The 24,627-nt window shown below is 37.1% G+C and overlaps 2 protein-coding genes across 3 annotated transcripts in view; both read right to left on the minus strand.

Moving 5' to 3' along the window:
- LOC117295430 (unconventional myosin-IXa-like) overlaps positions 1 to 19,365 on the minus strand; it is a 65,823-nt gene extending 46,458 nt beyond the window's left edge. For both annotated transcript variants that reach the window (XM_033778083.1, XM_033778082.1), the window contains exons 1-2: positions 19,086 to 19,365; positions 14,259 to 15,119 (exon numbers count right to left, since the gene is read on the minus strand). In XM_033778083.1, coding sequence (XP_033633974.1) covers positions 14,259 to 15,098 — 840 coding nt within the window. In that variant the 5' untranslated portion in view covers positions 15,099 to 15,119; positions 19,086 to 19,365. The remainder of the gene's footprint in view (positions 1 to 14,258; positions 15,120 to 19,085) is intronic.
- Positions 19,366 to 20,718: 1,353 nt separating this feature from the next.
- LOC117295666 (spatacsin-like) overlaps positions 20,719 to 24,627 on the minus strand; it is a 34,786-nt gene continuing 30,877 nt past the window's right edge. The window contains exons 40-43 of the mRNA XM_033778376.1: positions 24,241 to 24,317; positions 23,201 to 23,350; positions 22,167 to 22,321; positions 20,719 to 21,545 (exon numbers count right to left, since the gene is read on the minus strand). Coding sequence (XP_033634267.1) covers positions 21,371 to 21,545; positions 22,167 to 22,321; positions 23,201 to 23,350; positions 24,241 to 24,317 — 557 coding nt within the window. The 3' untranslated portion in view covers positions 20,719 to 21,370. The remainder of the gene's footprint in view (positions 21,546 to 22,166; positions 22,322 to 23,200; positions 23,351 to 24,240; positions 24,318 to 24,627) is intronic.

Here is a 24,627-nt window from a genome sequence, read left to right on the forward strand (position 1 = left end):
TTGCTCAGGGACACAAGTGTCACGACCTGGATTCGAACCCACACTCTGCTGAACAGAAGCATCAGAGCTTGAGTTCGGTGCTCTTATCCACTCGGCCACGACACCCCATACATGTATGCCTTGAAAATGCGTGGTTTTCATTTTACTTTACCAACTAACACGGTCGGTCATTTTGTGGAGTAAACGGTTTGACTCCACAAATTGAAGTGTCGTGTTGGTTCAAGACGTAAGGAAAACTATGATCATTATGATTCTACATTTAAAACATCTTTCCAATCCTATCCATTTCATTCAAATTGTTTGAAATGCTTTTCATAGACCAACTCGTCCGAACAAACAAGGCAATGTGTCCCTTTAAAACTGGACAAGAAACCCTTAGGGTGCGTCTATTGATGTCTCTGCATGCAAGGCAAGACGGCGCATCTGTCGGGGGAGACTGTGTACAATCCGGGAAACAAATAAATTGCAAAACTTCTCCCGGTATCTTAGGATGCAATACAATGGGAGACTGAATAAGACCATAAGACATAAGAGAATCTTATCTACATGTATTTTGTATAGTCATCTCCCCCAGCAGTAATGGAAAATGCCTGAGGAATATGCTGCATGTTTGATGTATGACTCATGTTACCTAAACATCTGAAAATGACAGATGTAAACAATGTTAATACATCTCTTCTCATGCTACCCTGGTTAATTAATCTCTGGGAAAATCATTCCATGGACACGCTTGTGTCTGTTTCAGATGGTTTCAGCTCGACTAGAGCAGGCCCGCTACTTCATGGAAGCAACAAAGGCAATTGCCTGCATGCCCCCTGGTCATTGCATTGGTGCTCTTGAAATGCTATGCAGTAGAAATTTACAATTTCCTCATAGGGTGCCCTTTACCGAGGAGAAAATGCCTTGGTGCCCTTTTTAAAAATGAAGCATACAGGCCTACCTTTTGTAGGAAGGACTCCGTGGTCCTAGGTGTAGTATTGATCTTTCCACTTCGACTCAACGTACAATTTTAACTTTTTAACTTTTCATCTTATTACTGTACAGTTCAGGCCTGTGTGCTTCATTTTTGAAAGACCAAGTAATTTTCTGCTTGGCAAAGGGCACTTTATGAAGAAATTGTTAACTATGTTGAGAGCATTTCAAGGGCACCAAGGCAATGTCCTGGGGGCAAAGAGGCAAACATCTTCATTGCCTTTGTGAAGTATCATGCCCGAGATAGCTATAAATGATACTCCGCGCACAGAGAATGTGAAGATATTGGGTTTTTTTTTTATGGGGAGTCCTGTGTATGGAGAATGCAGACAATGCATATAGTAATGCAAACACATTGTGGACTGTAATAAGTGGATCATTTACCTTTGGTTCTTTCACCCAATAATTAATATTTTAGTTTTTTTACCCACAATTCCAGGAACAGAGGAAGTTAACAATTAAGTGCTTACATTACAAATACCCCATAGTTCACCAAAAAAGGTTAACACTTTGGTGTGCTGTGCAAACCCAAACCACTTCAAAGCCTACAGTGTACCTCAGTTCATCTTTAAAGGCAAAGTATACATTTGGTTTTTGAAATCACTCATACATGGATAAAATACAACTAAACTGTGAAAGTTTTATTTCTGAAATTGTTTTTGAGATTTTGCCAAAAATCAGGAGTGAACGTGTCCAATCAAAAAGAAAAATACATAAACGGATTACACAATCTGAAACCCGTTTCATGCAGAAAAATTTCTCAGATTGACAATTTGTTTTCATCCCTTATGAGGGAACCATTTCTCAAATTAGTTAGAACTACGTAATTAAAGCTGCAGTGCTTCCTACCAAGTAAGTTTTTTAAAGTCATTAAAACTTATAAATACCAAAGGTGTCATACCCTCACTTTAACTTTTATACTCAGTAGTGGTCAGTAGCAGCTAGTGGCTAGTGGTTAGTGGCTAATAACCACAACTATCAGCAAAACTGTGTGTAATCCTTATCCATTTACAAAATTAATATCTTTATAGACTATAAGGACAAAGGTTGGGCTTTATCCAGCTAGGCATCCACACCTTTAGCATACACACACACACACTGACTCATGAATAACAATAGATGTAGGAAGCTTCATTAAGGGCCTACTAGTAGGTGAAGCATTCCAATGAGAACACAAGTTCACCTAGTAATACATGGTTCAGTATGTAGTGTTATATCAAGGTAGTAGACAATTTTGACTTCTTTCTGGCACCCCTGACCAAAGATATTGACAAATCAGGGAGACTGCAAACTTATAGGGCTAGATGTCTTAGTTGTTCCAATCCCACTATAGTCAATTTGTGAGTTATTTTTATCGGCCCACTCACATTGACCACTGCTCAAAACATTTTAAATATTTATTATTAAAAATACCCCCTTCAAGCTTTATAAATCTTTTTCGCTCGATACCTTTTTTTTTATAACAATTAATCTTTCACCTTATTTATCACTGACCAATACAATGAATTCTAGCTCATTATCTTAATTAAAATAGATTTTCTTTGGCATGAAACATCATGTTCAAAGTGTGAACTTTATGACGATAAGCTGCAATTTGTGCACACAGTTCTTTTTTCATGGAAAACGGCTCGGCAACAAGTATTTTTTAAAGCAATTAACTGCGGACCACTTCGAGAGAGACTGGATTGGTTGCCAGCTGTTTTCATTGGCACCTGGCCATTGGACCAGCTGGTTCAACGAAGATAATGGATTTATATCAAAGATTATCCTTTTTTCTCAGCTGAACATCTTGCTCTTTTTCAAAGCAACTGGAACTTGCAATTTGGATCATTGCAGGGTTTACCCGTTATAAGTAAAGATGATTTGCAATTTCTGTTTTCTTTTTCATTTTACACAAATTTGCAACAAACTTACACTACCTTTACTTTAGGGGGAACATAAATTTTTAGCCAACAATTAATGAGGACTTCACAGCATAATCATGAAATAAAACCATTTCAGATACTCCAGATGGTACAGACAGAAGAGCTTATAAAACCAATTATAAATACCAAGTCAACATTTTGGGCTCAATTGATCATTGTAGTTGCAGAAGATGATGGTGAAAAAAAGCCTTCTTGCATAGAATTCAGTGCTTCCAGATGCGATGCCAGTAAAAGGCTTCATGCCTCAGCTGAAGCCTATCTCAGATTCAAATTTGTGAACTGAAAAATTACCCCTTTCTCTATTATTATACCACATTGGATGTGATTTCTAATATCAACAGCTCCCCAGTGCTCTTGGTACTAAGTCAATGTTATGATCATTTTTATGGACTAATATTACCAACGGTTTATAAAAATAAAAAATAAAAAAAATAACTGTTTCCCCAAGCACTTTGAATGATGCAGCCCTCAGGCTCAAAACCTCCTGCACACTTTCCCTTCATGAATTATACCATCAGAATATTGGGTTATGACCACCAATGTTTCATCAGCTGTCATTGTCATCATTACAACATTCCCACAGCACAACCAGAATATTTAGAAACTACTAGATCAAGACCCTTGATTCTTGCAATATCAACCTATGGGAGAGTCTAGGATGAAGCCGGGTTGTTGAAGGGTTAACGACCATTGCGGCTGACAAGCTTGGGAATTCTTCTGGTTTTACAAGGCAGATAGTTAGAAGGCTAGCTTCTGAATTAGTAATTCATACGAATTCTTAAAATCGTTAATTGAGAATATACAGTACATGTACGTGACTTCTATATGACTAGTTTTATAATGTTTTGCTGCATTTAGCAGGGTGCCTAGAGAAAGGTGAGGTTACTTGGAAAAAAAATTACAACTTTGTAACTTTTAATATTCCAAGATACGTAAAATCATTAGGAACATGCGAGTATAAAAAAACTATGTTCAATGATGTAAATTCAAAGACTTACAGTTGTCTTTTAAATGTTTTTTTTTAATTTATTGCAGCTTTATTAAATGTATATTTGGTTTGCGGTAACACCATGTGTGTATCTACTTGCCAGGTAGAGTTTGTTCTTAGAGAACTGTCTTGCTTTATTCTACTGCCGCCGCGGAGTAGATAATCGGAGGTTCGGGAGACTTCTCAGTTCTACTTTTTAACTATTACCAGGGTGGATGGTATAGAAAATAGACTGGACTACTATGCTTTATTAAAATTTAAATCACCTTAAAAGTTGGTTTAAAACAAGATCTATTTTGAACACTAATGTCTCAGTAAACGTCCACTGTGGCATTTTTTTCTTGCATTTGTTTGATCATCCCAGCCTATAGACCTTTGTCACGCTGTCACCATCTTGGTCATGTTCCCTTTTTCCAATAACAGTTATGAATGCTAACATTCATTGCGCAACTATGGCACCAGACTATTATTTCGTCCAGCCTCAGTTTGGTTACAATAAGTTGGAACGGAGTAAAATCAAGACGGTCACACCGTGATAAAGGTCTATACAAGGCATCCCATCCTTTTGCGTTTAATGGGTCATGCCTCCATACAGTTTCAGTCTCTGTACAATCAAATTGTTTATGTCGATGTACGTATGGAAATAAATGTTGTTGATGGTTGATTGGTAGAGAAAGGACAGAGATACACATGAGGTATACCCTTACATGGCCCTACACTGTGTCTCTACATGATGTAAATACGCATTGACAAAAGGAGCGTGTGCACATTTTGTTGTATTGATCAGACAATGTAGACATTTAAATATCATACAACAACGAGACAAAAAATGGCCGAGATATGTACAATGTACCATTGTCAAATGCACGCATGAATGGTTTAATTGATCTCTGGGAAGTACATCCAATTCAGAAGGGACATTGTTGGATATTTTGATATGTTTCCAACAAATTGGAAAGTACAGTCAACTCTCACTGTCACAAGATCACTGGGACTCGCCAAATGACCTCTTTGTAAGGGGAATGTTGTTAACAGAGGACAGTAACCACAAAGCAGAAGTGAGATTGAAGACTTCAGAATGTACTCTTTTAAAAGTGGAACCTCTTAGTCTTTGTTAAAGGTACTGGACACTATTGGTAATTACTCAAAAATAAGTGTTGGCATAAAAAATAACTTGGTAAAGAACAATGGGGAGCTGTTGATAGTATTAAAATTTGGGGAAACGGCTCCCTCTTTTTTGAGAAAGAAGTTATTCCTTCCTAAAATATTTTAGAATTGAATTTGATATGTAGAATTCAAGCACCTGAAAGCACATAACTTGGGCGACAAGGGTGTTTTTCTTCCATTATTCTCTCGCAACTTCAACGACCAGTTAAGTTCAAATTTTCACAGGTTTGTTATTTCATGCATAAGCCAGCAGTGTATAGGCCTACTATTGGCAAAATAACTGAATATTTATCATACCATTTTATTTCATTACGATTTGTGACGGCATTCACCAACACATGACAGGGGAACTGACAGAAGGATTTGCGTTGACTCCAAGTCTTGGCCATTGTGGCCTTTGAAAAATATATTCATTCGCCTTAGTCATTCCAGGTTTTTATTTTATGTTTTCATTTTTATTGTTTGTTTACCCTTCAGTGATGGATGGTAGCCATACTCTTAATCATCTAAGAATAATAAATGTGTCGTGCACATTAAAATTGTAACAAATCAGACTATGTATAATATTTACTATGTGAACATGTAAACAGATTTAAAGGTGTAAAACAGTAATGATAGAGGTGACAAAATAGTCACAGACAATGTTATGGTCTGTGTGATCAACCATAGTACGTATTCATGAGATAAACCTGTGAATATTTGGGTTTAATCCCTTGTGTGAGTCACAAGTGAGCACATACACAATTTTCTGAATACACAATGTAATTTTCCGCCTGAAATCACATTCATGTGTCCTTAAAGGGTCTAGTACTTGTTGTATGACAAAAAAAACACTTACAAGTAATCCGCAGATTTACACTAAACTTACACAGTTTGAAGATAATGATAGTAGCAAACTTCCCTGAAAATTTTACTTGCTGAGGTGCTGTAGTTTTTGAGAAATGAGTATTATAACAAAGTGATGAAAATAATGTAGATCTCAGTAATAATGAGACAAAAATTATTTTAGCATGTAAAAATGTATTTTCATGACATCGTTTACTCATTTCTCAAAAACTGCAGCACCTCAGCAACTAATATTTTAAGGTACTCTTTCTACTTACTATTATTATCTTTAAACGGTGTAAGTTTTTAATGTAAAACTGTGGAAAGTGTGTTTTGTGTTGCAACAAGTACCCAATACCTTTAATTAAACAACAAAAACCGCTGTTATTTTTAAAGGTTTTCAGACAGTTTTCTTGAATGACTTCATTTCAGAGGGAATTATGTCACAAATTGGTAATGGACTTAATAACCAGCAAGCTTTCAGACTGAAATTAAACTTTTATCCTTACTAATCCTATACAATACCTTTAAACCATACGTGGGAGTATCAATTTTGTAGAATATTTTTATGTCAATAATAAAATCTCAGCAAGGCTACATTGATGCAATAAAACTGGCTACATCCCAAGACAATAGACCATGTATGGGAATAGGATGTAACATTTGTTTAAAAACAGTGACCTTTACAATTCAGGGCATTACCAGACAAGCAAGATACTACACTGCTCGTATGGGGAATTTCAATTCAAGAGTACGTAGTAAAAAATAACAGCTTCACCTGTAAACAAGTTTTGAGATGCGCCCGCTTTCTTCATATCAAAAGTTGATGAAAATCAGACAGTGCAATCTCCAAAAAACCTTAAGATTTTATACGGTGTTTCATTTGGTCATGGAAGTTTAGGTTCTGTGGCTCTTTTGTAAACATAATATGATGTCACAGGTTAGGTCCGTGGTATTTACACTGCTGTTCACTTTTTATACAAAGTTTTTTATTGAAATCTTGTAATGGCAAGGGAGTCTTCCTTTAGTAATCGTGAGAGAATTCTACCTGGCAATTTGCCTCCGCGAAGTATCAGGCCTGATTTTTATCTCCCTCCCATAAAGGTGAATGTAGTCTTGGTACAAGCGTTGTTGTTGCTTCCAGAGAATGCCCTCTATCGGTGGAATAGTCACATATTTGAAGTGTTGAGCATGCATGGTTTTATGAACAACAATAAACAAAAAAAGTCTTGTACCAAGACTAAGGTGATACGAGTACCGAGTTCACATAAATGGCAAACAATTTTTCTCCTGTACCACAAGAATCCAGTTTCCCTCAGGTCTGCTACTGCATTCTACTAGCGCAATGAGTCACAAGTGAACCGCTGAGAGCCCAGACCACAAACTGGGGCTGTATCCAAGAGCCAGACAGTAATGTATTATTAATGGGTCTTGTCTGTGGTTTAGATGCACACTGGTAGGGGATCAAGTATCTATATGAGTAGCCCTGTGAAACGAAACTCCAAATATTCATCTCTAAATGCAAAGACTGAAAACAACTAGGCGAGACTACCAATTGGTAATAACGACGGGTATTAATTCACAGGACCAAAATATACTTGACGGTTTTTCTTTGTAAAGCTATCCATACATATACTAATTCAAATAAAGGTAAGGTCATTGTTTGGTCTTTGTCAATGTAATGCTGATTTATAGGCAAAACTATCAAGAAGGATAAGTCACCTGTGAAAGTTTAAAGTCAGAGACCGCGTTCCCACTGGATCAACATTTGCGAGATTGGGATCCCGCAACAAGATTGGTTGCAGGCGTGAAATCGCGGTCGCGTTCCCACTTGAGTATGATCGCGCATTGATCCCCCTTTTTGGGAATGGAAGTGGTTTCAAAAAGAACACTGTTTTGCTAGCAAATTGCAGGGTCTGATCGCCCTTTGCGTTCCCACTAGACTTTTGATCGCCCGTTAATCTAAAAGGGCGATCAGATCCCGCTTTAATCCTACTCCCCGAGGATCAAAATTGGACGGTCAGATCCTGATCACCCTCGCGTTCCCACTGGAGTCTGTTTCTCGTTGATCGCCCTTTGATCGCCCTTTCGGGGTCTTGATCGCCCTTTTCTCGAATTGGGAGATCAATACGTGGTCCAGTGGGAACGGGGTCAGATAAGCTGTGTCTTTATACTCAGGAAGATTAAATACATTAAATGTTGGAGCACCTTGAGTGTCTTTTAATTGCCTTGAGCACCTTACATGAATACTGTTTACCATTATTGTTTTTATATCAGCATTAAATAAAACATGTAATGCATTATAGAGACCATCTTCATGGTTGAGTAAACTATTCTAATTAATTACAATGTAGTTCTATTTTACTGGTACTTAATCACATTAAAATAAAGTCTTTCAAAATTAATCAAAGGATTAAAGATCCATTTTGGAATACACATGGATCATTAAAGGCAAAGTTTACCTGTGGTTTTTGGAACTATTTGATTGTTTTAAAGCCATTGGACCCTTTTGGTACAGAAAAAAAAAAAAAGTTCACAGATTTACAAATAATTTACAGGGTTTACAGAAGGTAATGGTGAAAGACTTCTCTTGAAATATTAGTCCATGAAATGCTTTACTTTTTGAGAAAACGGTAAAACAATATAAATTCTCGTTAGCGATAATTACGGATTTATTTTAAACACATGTCATGACACGGCGAAACGCGCGGAAACAAGAGTGTGTTTTCCCGTTACTTTCTCCCGACTCCGATGACCGATTGAGCCTAAATTTTCACAGGTTTGTTATTTTATATAAAGTTGTGATACACGAAGTGTGGGACTTGGACAATACTGTTTACCGAAAGTGTATAATGGCTTTAATCCTGAATAAAAGCCAGTCAAGTTTTTTTTATAGATATCTCGGTAAAAAAAAAATCCAAAGCCCTTATGCCCACGACGGGTAGGCCTATTCATTCACAAGACCAAAATATACTTGACAGTTTTTCTTAGTAAAGCTATCCATACAAATACTAATTCAAATAAAGGTAAGGTCATTGTTTGGTCTTTGTCAATGTGATGCTGATTTATAGGCAAAACTATCAAGAAGGATAAGTCACCTGTGAAAGTTTAAAGTCAGATAAACTGTGTCTTTCTACTCAGGAAGATTAAATACATGTTTGAGCACATTGAGTGTCTTTTAAGTGCCCTGAGCATCTTACATTTAAATACTATTTATCATTATCATTTTTATACCAGCATTAAATAAAACATGTAATGCATTATAGAGACCATCTTCATGGTTGAGTAAACTATTCTAATTAATTGCAATGTAGTTCTATTTTACTGGTAATTGCTCACATTAAAATAAATTCTTTCAAAATTAATCAAAGGATTAAAGATCCATTTTGGAATACACACTGGATCAGGCAAAGTTTACCTGTGGTTTTTGGAACTACTTGATTGTTTTAATCCTGAATAAAAGCCAGTCACGTTTTTTTTATATATCTTCAGTAAAAGAAATCCGAATCCGTTATGTCCATTGGGAAAATATACAATCTGAGAAAACGCTTCTCAGATTCTAATTTTGAGACATAAAAACTGATATCTTTCTACATCCACCTCACAGTGAAACATTCCTCAAGATATTTTGTTACCACTACTGAAAGCTGCTGTAGGCTTCTAAACCAATATTTTTGTAATGTCGTAATTAATTTTAAGAGTGATATGTATACCTTCCCTTTAATCCTTTAAATTAACCAGGCAAAGTCTAAAAAGACTGTTCCAAGTTCGACATATACATGAAGGGCCTACATGCTGTCATACAACACCCCCATTCATTAGACCAGATAGTTGGGATTCATCTCGTCTGGGCCAAGAGACAGGATCTCAAGACTTAAGACGAACAGCTCAGCGTGTTGTCTTGGGGTTGATTCTACAGTCCCATCAGGGATTAACCCTTGAGATTTCTCATTGTGGAAGACAGCCGCTCGTCCCTACGGTTGATTGGCAACAAGCTGGCGGAAAAGATGCTTTCATCAAGGAGTAGGGGGGGGGGTCTTCGGGGGCAGGAGGATCGCTGGAACCATGGAGAGAGATTTTATTCTATTTCTAATCAATGATAAAACACTGATATTAATTGGATGTGTAGCAAACACAGATTGCAGCTCTAAAATAGCCTTGAAAGGGTCCTAAATATTAGTTAATTTTTAGCTTGCATAATCTTTTACGGCCATCAAATTGGTCTTGCTTTAATGAGAAAGAACGCAGAATAACAGGTTTAATTTTTCTGCTCTGATGGTCTTGGTGAGAAGACATTTGATTGTACACGTCCAGGACTTGCTTATATTTCTTTTCATGTGACAAATCAAATAACAACCGAGTGCTGGGAAATAAGTTTTTCACAAACTTTAAGTTGCAAGTTTTCAATATCAATGTAAAAAGTGCACCCCCAAAAATTTTTTTTTAGATAGTTAGTTGACCATTAAGCCAGAGCGAGTAAATTTAGATTTGATCTAGTGCAATGACTTGACACAAGTTCCCGCCTAAATTTTAATTCCTCAGACTAAAGAGACAGTTGAATAATGTCAGATGATTAGGGGCAAGCTTTTGCTAGTTACATAAGAGATGACAAACACCTATTCACAATTTTGAATGAGTGTAACTTGTGTGGAAGACGGTGTCAGGCTAGGCTTTGTTCATCTGGAGGTTGTGATACAAAACTTGCCCTGGTTCATTTGACAACATATATAGCAACTGCCTACTTAGTCCGAGCATGGAGGAAGGATCCGGTCCGAGGAATTCAAATTTTAAGTGGTAACTTTTGTGACTAGGCAAGTCATTGTACCACCTTTTATTCAAATCTACATGTACCACGCGAAAAGGGTTAAAGGGAAGGTACACGTTTGGTAATTACTCAACTTAAAAAACTGACTTAAAAACAAGCATTAGAGAGCTGTTGATAGTATAAAACATTGTGGGAAACGACTCCCTCTGAAGTAACGTAGTTTTTGAGAAAGAGGTGATTTCTCACTAAAATAATAAAAGACTTCTAGCTAGAAGTCTTTTAGTTTTATTCTTATGTGAAAGCACAAAACTTCGCCCAACCAGGGCTCGAATTTCACGCTAGACCGCAGGCCCGAGGCCAGTGATTTTAGCTTCGGTCCAGTAAACTTTATGCCGAACAAGTCCGGCAGTCTTGTGTTTTTTTTATGCATACTAATATAGTTACTATTACAAATAATTATATGAAATATATTATCTTTCATTAAAAAATGTATTTCAATCTCATTTAGACTAAAAGTTTTTGTTTTACTTGTCGTCAAATCAGTGTTCTGAGCACGCTTGCGGAACGTCAATCAGTCCTTTTTTTACGTGCATCAGGCTGCATACAAGTTTTCCATTCAGTTTACTCATGCTCACACCTTGTACATCTAGTCTCAAACCATTTATGTTTATGCACCCTTTTTTTTTTCCTAATAAAATTTTGGTCTTGTAAAAAATCTTCCGGTCCAGTTAAAATTCTGAGCAGTAAGCCCTGCGGTCTTGTGGATTTTTTCCCCAAATTCGAGCCCTGCCAACAAGGGTGTTTTGTCTATCATCATTTTCTCGCAACTTCGAAGACCAATTGAACCCAAATTTTCACAGGCTTGTTATTTCATGGTTATGATGGGATACACCAAGTGAGAAGATTGGTCTTTGACAATAACCATACATGTACCTTCCCTTTAAGCCTATATTGAATGCTAGTTGCCTCTACATGTCGTACAACTACAGTACACATTATCTAGCTGTACCGCCAACACTTTTTATCTTAACAAGTGCATCAAAAGATTTGAAGCAGTTGTGTTCATCAGTGGTGTTCATCCACTCAAATAAAAACCAACGGCAAAATACAAAGTGTACTTTATAAACATCAGTCCATTCCAAACTCGGCTCTATTTATTTTTGAACAAGCAAGATTGATAGCTCAGGTTGTGTTACGTGTACTTGTCCCCCACTACACATGCTCCAGATATAATACTCAAGCTATGCTAGGACACCCCAACAGTACATGGTAACCTTCCAAAAGATAAACAGTGTCATCGGAAAGACTTGACATTGCCAATGTATTGACTTACAAAGGGCAAATGCCTCCGGTGTATTATTTATTATGGAAGGAGATAATTCAAGGAGTGGATAGATTTCAAATGTTGCTAAAGAACAAGAGGACCGTACACAAAACTGGTTGGGTTAAAACTGATGTTTTCAACTGTAGGAATACAAATTTCGCTGTTAAGTGAAAAAAGCAAACTTGGGAGTGTTTTGTTTTACCAGAATAACGAATCCTGTTTCATCAGTTGTCAGCCATGCAGCTGAGATTTATACGAGATTGCAGACAAGAACCCTACATTTTGCAAAATATTTTATATTTTGTGTCATCGAAACACACAGTACAGATAATGTTAACTATTTTTATCTTCCACCTTTGGCCCATGGTCTCATAGATTCATACACTGAACCATGGAGCAATGACTGAACTGAGAGAGCTCTCCCAACACAAAGGCCTATTGAAAAACAGCACACTACAAAGAAACAGTGAGACTTTATCACAGCAGTCTAAAAACAGCATTGATTGTTTCTACTGGCTTCATGCTTGAGTTGATGGGCCACAAAGGGAGGTTTCGCCCATGGCCCTGGGAGCTCATGATTGGGATGTTATTATGATGAAACTCAAAAAATAGTTAATGGCCTGACGTTTGACCCTAGCAGAGTCTTTCTCGAAGGCTAAATGAAACTCATGACCACTGCTAGTAGCAACCATGGAGCATGTAGCAACACAGTGTGTATTTTATTGCTGTATCAGACCATGGAGCAATCAGACAATAACTTCCTTTAAACATTGAAACCCTGTTGGGGTCAAGGTCAGACGTTGGTCAGGTTTTTATTAAATTGAGAGGCTGGTGGAAACTGGGTCCTGTGGGAGAGCAAGCGGTGTGTGCATTCAGTAGAAAGCGTGAATGAATATTTCATGAAGTATGGAGCACTTAACTCAGTATATTTAATTATTATTTCAATTTTAGCCTTCAAGAAAGACTCTGCTAGGGTCAACATGTCAGGCCATTAGGTATTTTCCCCCGTTTATACCATCTAGTTTCAGTCCTTTTGGTTGGTAGAGAGTTACTTTCGTTTGTGTGTTTTGTTGGTGGTTTATTTGTGTCTCTTTGAGTTTTTTATGTAGCTTTCAATGGCTATATGTATTTTCAATAAAACTTTCTACTTTTTTATAAATGTAAAAAAAAATTTTTTTATGTAAACTATATTTGTATAATTGTAATTTTTACTGTAATTTGGCCATTAGCCACCAGTGTAAAAACAATAACCCAAACTATCTACATGTATGATAAGCACTAAGCAGTTTGCAATTCAGCTAATTGTATTTTCTTTTAAATCTAATAATAAGTAACAAACGTATCCGATATACGTACCAGCATGTGAGAAGGATTCCTCTATGGTACCAGTTAAAACCCAAGTATGCTTAACCATTATCACCACCAGCACATTTTAATATCTTAATGAACAATAATATTGGCAAAAAGAACAAGAAACATGTACTGCAAATACACTGTACAAGTCTGTGTGCAAATATTGTGCAATTGTGCGTGGTTGAGTGTACAGTACACGTAGTGCAAATTTAAATTGTAATAATGTAAATACCAGACAAGGGTCCGACAACAAAATTTTACTCCAAGCAGTTTTTTTGTTTTTTGTTTTTTTTACATTAAATTGATTTTACAAAGAGATAAGATTGATTCTAACCTTTGTAATCGTCTGCTAAGCAAAGTCTGATGTCACAATACAAATTACTAGTGACACTGACAACTCATCTTTAGACGAACCTTAGTGCTTATAATGTGAAATTGAGTCACAATCTTTGATATTTCATGTATGTAACGATAATCAAACAGTCTACATATCCAAATTATTGGTAAATTAACAGCCCCCCCCAAAAAAAAAAAAAAAATAATAATAATAATAATAATAATAATAATAATAATAATAATAATAATAATAATAATAATAATTGATAAATTCAAATAAAAATATAAACAAACCAATAAATAAAAAAACATAACTGCATATGACAAAAATAAAATTGTGTATTGTACCTCACTCCCAAGGCACATTCAAATATTACGTTACAAATTGAAACCTTTTTGAGGGCCATGTTCACAAGTACGTTGCTTAAAGGTAACAAAATTGCTCACATCCCAACAGTGTCCCAAAGTTTCAATAAACTTGCTATATATAAAAAGGACATTGAGAGCAACAGCTTTGATTTTTCTCAAGAAATTTCATATCTTTACCCGATAAAAAATGGAAATAAAATACAAACAAATTAATTTTCTGATACCATGTCTTACCTCCAGTACTGGTCCAGCTCCCAGCAGCGTCTGTTCCACCCCGCTAGCATGCCCCTTACGACTCAGTGCCGTCAGATGATGTATTAATAAGTTGGTACTTTCTGTCTTCCCAGATCCGCTCTCGCCCGATATAACAATACACTGGTTACGCTTCTCCTGCAGCATTGTATGGAACGCCGAATCCGCGATGGCAAAGATGTGAGGGGGAAGCTCCCCAAGACTGTGGTTCTGATAAAGGTTGACATACTTTGGATTGTAGATCGGGAAGAACTTAAAAGGGTTCACGGCGATAAGTATTGATCCAACGTAGGTGTAGATCTTCCCCTGGCGGAAGCGAGCGGCGAGATTCCCGAGAAGCGTCTTCTCGTTGAGGTCCGGAAGGTTGCACAGGTCATGGTATTCCTTGTCCGACGACGGATGCGGAAAGAAGTTACTCACAAAGGAGTCGATGGTGTTGTAGTCCGCGGAGTTGGAAACCCGACTTGAGAGGTTGTCGTGCATGCTTCTTAAGAAGAAGCGGAAGTTTGTGTAGAAGTACGGCGACTCTGACTCGTCGTCCGAGAGCACCTTCGGCCACAGCAGCTGCAGCTTCACAGGACACTCTTCGGGGTCGAGCTGGCGCTCTTTGCAACTTTGGCCGGACTCCTCGCAGACTTCTGCGAGGTTGTACCTGTCCTGATGCTGGTTGAGGTTGAGCTTGGTCAAGACAGTCTGCAGGATCTCAGCTGTTGTGGTCTGCTTGGTAGCCTCAACGGACACCCAGCCACGTTCAGGGACCACTGATCCTGGGTGTACACGCACTCGGTACACTGTGTTGTCGATGTCACAGTCAAGACTCATTTTAACAGACAGCTACAATACCTGAGTAAACACAAGGAAAACATTTCAACCAGATTAGTCTCTTTGCAAGAAAACTAGATTAACACAGAAGTGTTTGTTTTTAGAATGAGTTTCAGAAACACAGTCACTATAATAATGTTACGCGCACACACTTTTGTTAGAGTAAATTGAAAACCACAGGGTAGGACTTGTGGTTGTGGCTACTGGCTATTGTGCCTAGTATCTTTGTTTCCTTTTTAAACCCCAAAACAGTGACAATGAAGTCACAGTAAAAGAGCAGACTAGACATGTTAATAGCACAACCAGACCTCCTAGACTGGACCTTCCAGGTAGATTATTCAGGCATGTACTTAAAGCCATTAACACATCGCCCATTGAGTGTGTCCCTCCAAGCACAATAGGCCAAGTTCTTGTACAATAAACCATGCATTGAGGACCTTGATGAGACATACTCAGAGCCTGGACAGTAATTCTGCATCAAGGGCTACTGGCAAAACAAAAAAATACACAACACTTTGTAGTCCACAGGAAATTGCCACTAAATCCACCAAGGTGTTCAAGGAGTGTTGTCAGGAAATTCACCATCTGCGACTCCCACTTCACACACCACGCTTCTACATGTAGGTGTTTTACAAGAACCATAACTTTCACAAATGATGATCTGCATGACTGTGTCCGGTACAGGTATTTATTCAGAACAGTTCACATAAAATGTCAACCGAATGACCAATGCCAAGAGGAAATCTGGCAATCATACTGTGAGTTTTGTCAAAATAGAGTATGTTGATTACATGTATTGTCAACAGAGCCACATGAAAACAAGTTACAACAACAAACATGACAAAAGGTTAAAGCCATTGGACCTTTTCGGTAAACAGTGTTGTCCAGAGGCCCACACTTTGTGTACCACAACTTCTATATCAAATAACAAACCTGTGAAAATTTAGGCTCAATCGGTCATCGGAATCGGGAGAAAATGACGGAAAAACCCACCCTTGTTTCCGCGCGTTTCGCCGTGTCATGACATGTGTTTAAAATAAATCCGCAATTCTCGTTAACGAGAATTTATATTGTTTTGCTGTTTTCTCAAAAAGTAAAGCTTTTCATGGAATAATATTTCAAGAGAAGTCTTTCACCATTGCCTTCTGTAAACCCTGTAAGTTATTTGTAAATCTGTGAACTTTTATTTTTTTTTCTGAACCGAAAGGGTCCAATGGCTTTAAGTAATCCAATGCTATGTATATGGGGTAAACAAGTTCAACTTATTCATGTAGTAGGATATCCAGGAAAACAGTTCTACATACATGTCTGATCAATGTGTCAAATAAAATTTGACATCTGGCATTTCAAGTACAAGTATAGTAAGGTAGCTGGTGAGTGGTGACTTATCAAGTGTTGTTTACTTATAATCACACAATATACAAGTGTGTCCATGTATTTTCTGAATATTATTTTAAAATAATGCTCTCCCTAAAACTGGCCTTGAATTGTACACTGGACTGGATTGGACTACAGGTCCAAGACCAGTCAATTTAAAATTGGGCCTGTAAACTCGGAGGAGTCCGACAGTCTTGTGTTTTTCAATTAAATAAACATTTTAAAAACACCCGTAGTGTAATATTTTTAACAAAAACAAGCGATGTTTGACTTTGGGTCTGATACACACCTTTCAATTCTACCAAAAAAAACGAATGATATATTATATTTTCTCAATTAGCATCTTAGTGCTTACTTTTTCAAATGAAAATTGTTTTCATTAAAAACAATGTTATGATCTTGTTACAACAATTTTGGGACAACAAACATTTTAGAACATGCCCTGTGGTCTTGTGGATTTTCTCTCCAATTTTGAGCCCTGCTAAACAAATATCAAACTGTCCCTTTAAAATCATACTCACACTAATGGCAACTTCAAGATAAATTCCGTTACTGTAAAATTTGACCTCACTTCCCTGTATAATTTATGTCGTACGATTTATCAAATTCAATAGACAGTTGGCCTCAGTTTTCTGTGTCTTTTTTAATCCACGGACACGGATCAAATTGGATCATGACCTACATGTAGTTTATGTAGATCTAGTTTGTACACTGTATCAACTTTCAGGAAATGCGAATGATTTTAACTTTGTAAACCAGATTGGATTTTGTACACTGTTTGCTTGTTAACACAGTAAGCTATGAATTTTGAATACATTTTTACAAAGAAAATTGAAATTGTGCTATGCAGTCTCGTGGGTGTGTAAACTTGCTAAACTGACCAGAAATGAAGTATTTTGGTTTATAACAACCTCTTTTTTTCTCTTCTTTTTTAGAAACTAAAAATGCAATCAGAATGTTTTCAATATCTTGGAAGTACTCTGACAAGGTTGTATGCAGGCCCGTATGCTTTGTTTTTGAAAGGGCAAGGGCACCAAGGCATTTTCTCTTTGGCAAAGGGCACCCTATGAGGAAATTGTAAATTTCTACTGGAGCATTTCAAGGGCACCAAGGCAATGGCAAGGCGCAACGGAGGCAATCGCCTTCGTTGCCTCCGTGAAGTGCCAGGCCTGGTTGTATGGTTGTTTCAGCAATCCCACAAAACGGTGAATTATTCCATAAATATTTATGTACTTGTACTGCTGGAACATTAAGAGGTCTTTAACAGTAAGATTGTATCAGTTGGCTGCGGTTGTTTGACAGCTCAGAAAGATAAGCTGAGAAACCATGAGTTAGCGTGAATCATCACAGCCAGCTGACTGTGAAGTGATTTGGAGTCACTAGACATGGATCACATTTTCTTTGTCTTCGCATTTTTTCATCAGTTTTGGCACTGTCATTAATTTCGCCAACACTCTCACTCATGTCTCTATCGCAAGAAACAGCCAAACGTTGTCACCACCCTGGCCCAACATTAATTAACCAAAATAATAATTCTACAATATTAATAAGTACACATTTTAGAGTGTTAACATTGAATCTGGCATTTTGTACGCATAACTAAACTAACACTAAAGTGTACTCTGTTTGTTAATAGCGCATATAAAGGAGGTATCAAAGGGCAGGGAACAACTTATTGTGCACAACGGAGTACTAATACTTTTATACTATTATAAGCAAATGAGATAATCTAGTGACATTTTGCTATACGAAACAAGGGAAATCATTCACAAGGTTAGCTAGCCCAGGTACATTATACTTCAATAACAGAAATTCCAAGATTTAATATTTTGTTTATAAGCAATTGGTCTAGTATCTGCCTGCAACTTTTTAACTTCATCATGAAATAAAATAGTATTTTCTCAAATGTGATATGCTTTTGAAAACAATGACTTTGAAAAGGTGGCAGTGTGATATGGAATATTTTTTATCAGTGATTTTTGCACATTCACAAGTATAATTTAGGGAAAAGTTTTTGTATGGCGCCACCACTTTTTAATTCGATATGAAATAATATAGTATCTAATTTACCTCAATGAGATATCCTTTTTTGTAAAAATGAGTGAAAAGGTGGTGCACCATACGGAAAGTTATCCTTAATCATTGTTAATATTACATTAGGCCTACTAACAGTTTTATTTGGCATGTAGCAGAATTTGATTTTTAAAACAAAAATATTTCCTGGGACAATTTGCGATCAAATTTACAACAGCCATGGCCATGCATGTGCTTTATTTGTGTTTTTAATTTATTTGATTTCTTTGGCAAACTTTAGCCATGCCCAGCAGGAAAATACAAACAACAGCCAAAACAAACAACAAGAATTGAAAAAAGTAAGATTTAAAATTAAATTCATTTTATGAATAGACACAATTGGAATGACAATGAAAGAAAATTACGCCCACACTGTTGTTTATTTAGATTATTCCTCCACTAAAAACTAAAGTAACATCTTTAAAACTACATCGTGCACAAAAACTCCACAGGCACGGTCATTAAATACGACTACACTGCACCCATCACAAACCACCGCAAACCACACCGTCCGCGCAACCCCAGAACAATTCTTACCGGGCCAAACGGGAGTGAAAATCAGGCAGTCCATGGCCATTTGGCATCGGTCGTCGAAGTTCGACTTAAAGTCAAACGCCTCCGTCCTTTTTTATTAGAAAACGAGTCCTGCAGTCCTGAAGAACAGTAACAGCTACACGGATAAACCTAATACAGTGATACCTATTATATCCAGTATGAAAACAGCATTTTCACAGGCGAAGTTACATTAAAACTTTCCAGTAAATAATGTGTTGTTTCACTATGTTTTCTAAAGCGGTTTAGTCCGGAAGTGAGCATAAAAGCGCATTGCCAAACGTACACACACGGTGCACTGTGTGTACGGCAATGCAGTGAACAAGGGGAGTTTTCATTGGTTCCTCTGTCTAATTAAATGCAGTCAAAGTTGGCAAACTACCAGGGATGACCATTTTCTCGTTTCTCTCGTCGAATCGCCGGTGGTGGTGATGTCAGTTTGCGCCCTCAAGCGTCTTGTTTGGGTTTGTTCGTTATAAAAAAAAAATGAAAGGGGACAATTTAGTCAGTAATTTTTCCACACAGCTTAACTGATGAAATCAAATCTGTAAAAAATGCTTCAAATATGTAAAGAAAACATCAATGCTAACATAACCATATTTTAGTCTGATAATAAAAACTGACACATTTTCCCAATCAAGCCAAGGGCCCCATTTCAAAAATCTATCAAGAAAAAACACATTGCTAAGCAAAGAACAATGTTGCTTAGCAGAAACAGGTTACCAGCCAAAATGCTTAGATGTAAAGTGTTTTCGACTGGTTCCTTGCTAACATTTGCTTAGTAGAAACAAAATAATTGCCAAGCACAACTTTCTGCTGAGCACCTTGATGCATATGGGTCCATCAGGGCCCAACTTCATAAAAGCTGTTTAGAAGAAAATGCTGCTTGACAAATTTATTTGGTAAGCAACAAATTAGCGGGGCACCAGTCACAACAATGTCAACTTAGTGTTATTTTGGCTAGTAACCTGTCTCTGTTAAGCAAAACCTTTCTATGCTAAGCAAGTTTTTGTGCTTACAAGCTTTATGACATTGGGCCCCGATTTCTTGATTTGAACCTTGACTTGGCACTCTATCAACTGATCCCATCTAGCCTTAATTTGAGCGGTTCTGTATTTTGTCAGTAGGCCTATAATGTCAGAAGTCATTCACAAAGTTTTACAAAACAATGTCCAATTACATGGATCAGTTTACCACAGATTTCTGGGCTTGTGGCTTTACTCTCTGATAAACACATTAATCTGTGGGTTGAAGCATGGTTGAAGAGTAGAAATCCTTGGTACACATGATGATTTGGCTCGTAGGCAACTATGTGTGATTGTAGACAGTGCCCTGAGATCTACAGCCGTCTTTCTGATATCTTAGATAGATCGTAGATCTGATCGGTCGCTTTCTGCATCCAGCTAACATCAAATTTAAGGCAAATTTTGAGATGATCAGTGTGTTAAAGCCATTCTGGGGACTAGGCCGATTGCCATGGACTTTTCCTTTGAGTAGGGGGTGGGGGGGGCTATATGAACTTAGAGAAGGTACGGCCTACATAACTGAAATAATACAAAATTGACAGCGTCTTTGATTTTGTTTATTAATATTTAATAGAAAAGTAAACGTCATCAAATGTACGAAAACAATTTTTATATTATAAATTGGCTTTTTATTTATTTACATAATTGCACTTATAGTGACACAATTGTATAAAGTATTAACTTGCAGAAGATTTAATATAGATTTAGTTTAGTGGAAATATTATTTTTATCTCAAAGTATATAATATGGCTGCTCCCACAGACTAAAAAAAAAAAAAAAACCTTGCAATTTGCAATTACGAAAAAATAAGGTTGTTTCTGAATGAGTGGCTACAACTACAACTACCAGTACAACTGTTGTTAAGTGTGTTGCTAAGAACGTTTTATACTTCAGTGCATGTTGATTGATGAAGCCGTAGCCAATAATTCTGACACGGCTTACCGCTTAAGCCTTTGGTGCTCAGAAATTATACATTAACGCTAGAATAATTTTTTCTCTCAATTTGTGGGAGCCGGTAAGATTTGGCCCTGCAGTTGCTTCACAATATTAAATATTGATGCAATGCAAACATTTTCAAATTTAATCATATTAATAACTAATGAAGCATATGACATGGTATTTGTAGCTTAGCATGATTGCTTTGTGCTTAGCTACTTTGTGCACAGCTACTTTGAAATTGGGCCTTATAACTTTGTTGAGAAGCAAAGGTTGCTTAGGTGATGTCCTTCAGTCCCCGTCATCAGATCATGCTACATCCTTGAGGTACGACCCTGCTTCACCCTCCAGTAGATTCACAGCCAGGTCCTGGAAACCCAGCTCAGTGGCAATCTTGTAGGCTGTCAATACTTCACTACAGTAACTCAAAAACTTCTTCATGTTGGTCGAGGCCTGAAACAGTCGGCTGCTTTCTTGACGATACCTAGAATGAGTAGGAGTGTTTAATAAGGCCATTTTTGAAATCGCAGAAGTATCAGTATGGAGAAAAAAAATATAATAAAATAGCCCATTGGTTCGTTTAAAATTTATATTCCAAAATATATTTTATTTTATCTTGTATATTTTATTTTATCTTAACTTTCATTCTAATAAATATTGTCAAAATGGGTTAAATAAAATGTGGCAATATATCTTCAATAAACAACTAGACTTTAAACACCTTTTTCTCAGTTTTGTTCTCTCAGTTTTGTTTGTATTTCTGCTTTCACAACCAAAGGTGGTATCAGCATGGGGTTTGGACAGCATTAAACCATAGATAAGGCTCTCTCCAAATGTACATACAAAATAAAACAAATTACCAGATACTTCACAGAGACATTGAAGGCGATTGCCTCCATGCCCCTGGTAATTGCATTGGTGCCCTTAAAATGCTCCAGTAGAAATTTAAAACTTCCTCATAGGGTGCCTTTTACCAAGGAGAGAACGCCTTGGTGCCTTTGCCATTTTAAAAATGAAGCATACATACAGGCCTGCTGCCGGGTTGAAAACCACTCATTTTGCTTGATCGCATCACACACTACCTAACTATTTCTTCTTTTCTTACTTGTTAGCGACATCCCTGAAGAGAGATCCATCAAGAGGTTTACAGACGCTATAGTCCTCCAGGTATTGGAAATCTCCTTGCATGACGACGACGTGATAGATAGCATCGGACCATAAGGATTGCATCATCCCATAGGCATCGGCTACGATCAGTGCCTAGAAAAAAAACACACATTTTTTTAATGTATATTTGGTTTGCGGTAACACCATGTGTATAAGTAGGATTTTAAACTTTGCATGGTGGAAATACGATATAGAAAGGTTTGCGGTAACACCCTGTATTGACTATCTCTAATGAGTTGGGGTGGTTCTGAAAAGAACCGTTGTTTCGATCAGTATGCTCTGATCGTCTTCTGGAGAAAGCAAACCTTTCTATACCATGTGTATATCTACTTGGTGGGTAGATTGTGCTCTTTTGAGAATTTGTCTTGCTATATACTCTTCTATCGCGGAGTACATTCTTTTTGGAATTCTGGAGTCTTCTTACTTCTAAACATTGTTTTAAAAACAAAGTAAGCTTGAGACATCTGGGGTCGTTTTCACAAAGAGTTAGGACTAGTCCTAGGAGATATCAAAAGCGTATGGCTAGTCCTAAGTTAGGACGAGTAACTGGTCCTAACTCGAGATAAGACTAGTCCTAACTCTTTGTGAAACCCACCCCTGCTCTAGAATGTCAGGGGTCATGGATCTTATCACCCCTGCATAGTATGCATGTGGTGTTTTTTTTCCAGCAGAGCTCTGGCAAGCACCGAGTATACAGAGCTTATAACAAACTAATAAATACCTTGTGCACATGGTGTCATTTTGTCAACCAAGTGTTGGGTGAGAAAAAAAAAAAAAAGGGAGACAAAAAAAAAGGTTAATTGACCATTCTGAATGGCCCAACCTGTTAATTGGCTGGCATGTGACGCAAGACGCAATATTAAGCTAATCACTGCAGTTGTTTCAAAAAATGTTTTAACTTTCAACAAAGTGAAGGTATTTACACCGTAAAATACACAGCATTCAAAAGAGATTTACAAGGTTCCAACATACCTCATGGAACTTTGTGTGTTTATTCATGAAAGACGTCAGAGCTTTGGAGTCTAGATTGATGACATGTTGCTTAGTTGGAAGTAGATGAAGTTGTAATGCAACTAAGCGGGCCTGCTTCACACACTGCTCAGCGTGTCTCAGACAGTTGTCCTGTAAAGGAATAAGAAGATTTATTTTAAAAGGGAAGGCAAAGAAACCTGTAAAGTTGGCAGTGGAATTACATCACACTTACAAGTAGATTGAGAAAGTCTTGCACGATTTTGTCTCCTTCCTTCGTACGCAATGTATGTGGGAAATGTTCTTACACATGCAACACTTGCAGTAGCTATTTATTATTATGTATTATGTACAAAATTTTAAGATTCAAGGAGATTTACGTTACAGGAAATCTCCATTGAAGAATTTCTGAGTTTGGTCACAAAAACTTGAAATAGTCCTTTTTACTGAGTGTTTACATTGAACTAATTCGCTTAAAGCCATTGGACACTTTCGGTAAACAGTATTGTCCAAAGGCCCACACCTCATGTATCACAACTTCCATATAAAATAACAAACCTGTGAAAATTTAGGCTCAATTGGTCATCGGAGTCGGGAGAAAATATTGGGAAAACCCACCCTTGTTTCCGCATGTTTCGCCGTGTCATGACATGTGTTTACTATAAAATCTGTAATTCTCGATGTCGAGAATTGATATTTGTTTTAATGTTTTCTCAAAAAGTAAAGCATTTAATGGAATAATATTTCAAGAGAAGTCTTTTACCATTACCTTCTGTAAAACCTGTAAGTTATTTGTAAATCTGTGAACTTTTATTTTGTTTTCTGTTCCGAAAGTGTATAATGGCTTTAATGGATTGGCAGTTTATCGGTCTGGGGCAGTCAACCCTACTGGTTTGTTCATGATCCAATTAAGTCCACTGTTTGGAAAAGGAGAAAAAAAAAGGAGAACAGGTGTGATTTGCCTCTACCTTGGAGCATACTGGTAATAGCTTTTTTTCTGGGGAAATTTGCATCTTCTTAAAACGAATGAAGTTGTGACTGACCTTAGCGTAGCTCTGTGCAGCTTTTGTAAAATCCTGTAAGACATTTTGAAGACTGTTCTGCAATTCGATATTTGCACCTATGGAAAAATTACACAGACATTAAAATAGTTCATACTAATTAATCAAAACCCTTAGTTCTAATTTTAAACAAATATGGTTTAGCACTTATTCAACAAGCAGCCCACTAGTGATCCACAAACAGTTTTCTGCAATTTTCAGCAAAAAAAGCAGCCTGTTCAGCCGATTTTACTTTCATGCATTAGTATTAAAGCGATTTTGCACAGATTTAAACGCATGACACAAAAGAAAACTGGTTGAAGTAATATCAAAAACAGTTCTGAAGTACTTTAAGTTTGCATGAAATAGGATATCACAATGTTTTAACTG

The sequence above is a fragment of the Asterias rubens genome, chromosome 10 (genome assembly GCF_902459465.1).
Source record: "Asterias rubens chromosome 10, eAstRub1.3, whole genome shotgun sequence".
Classification (NCBI taxonomy): domain Eukaryota; kingdom Metazoa; phylum Echinodermata; class Asteroidea; order Forcipulatida; family Asteriidae; genus Asterias; species Asterias rubens.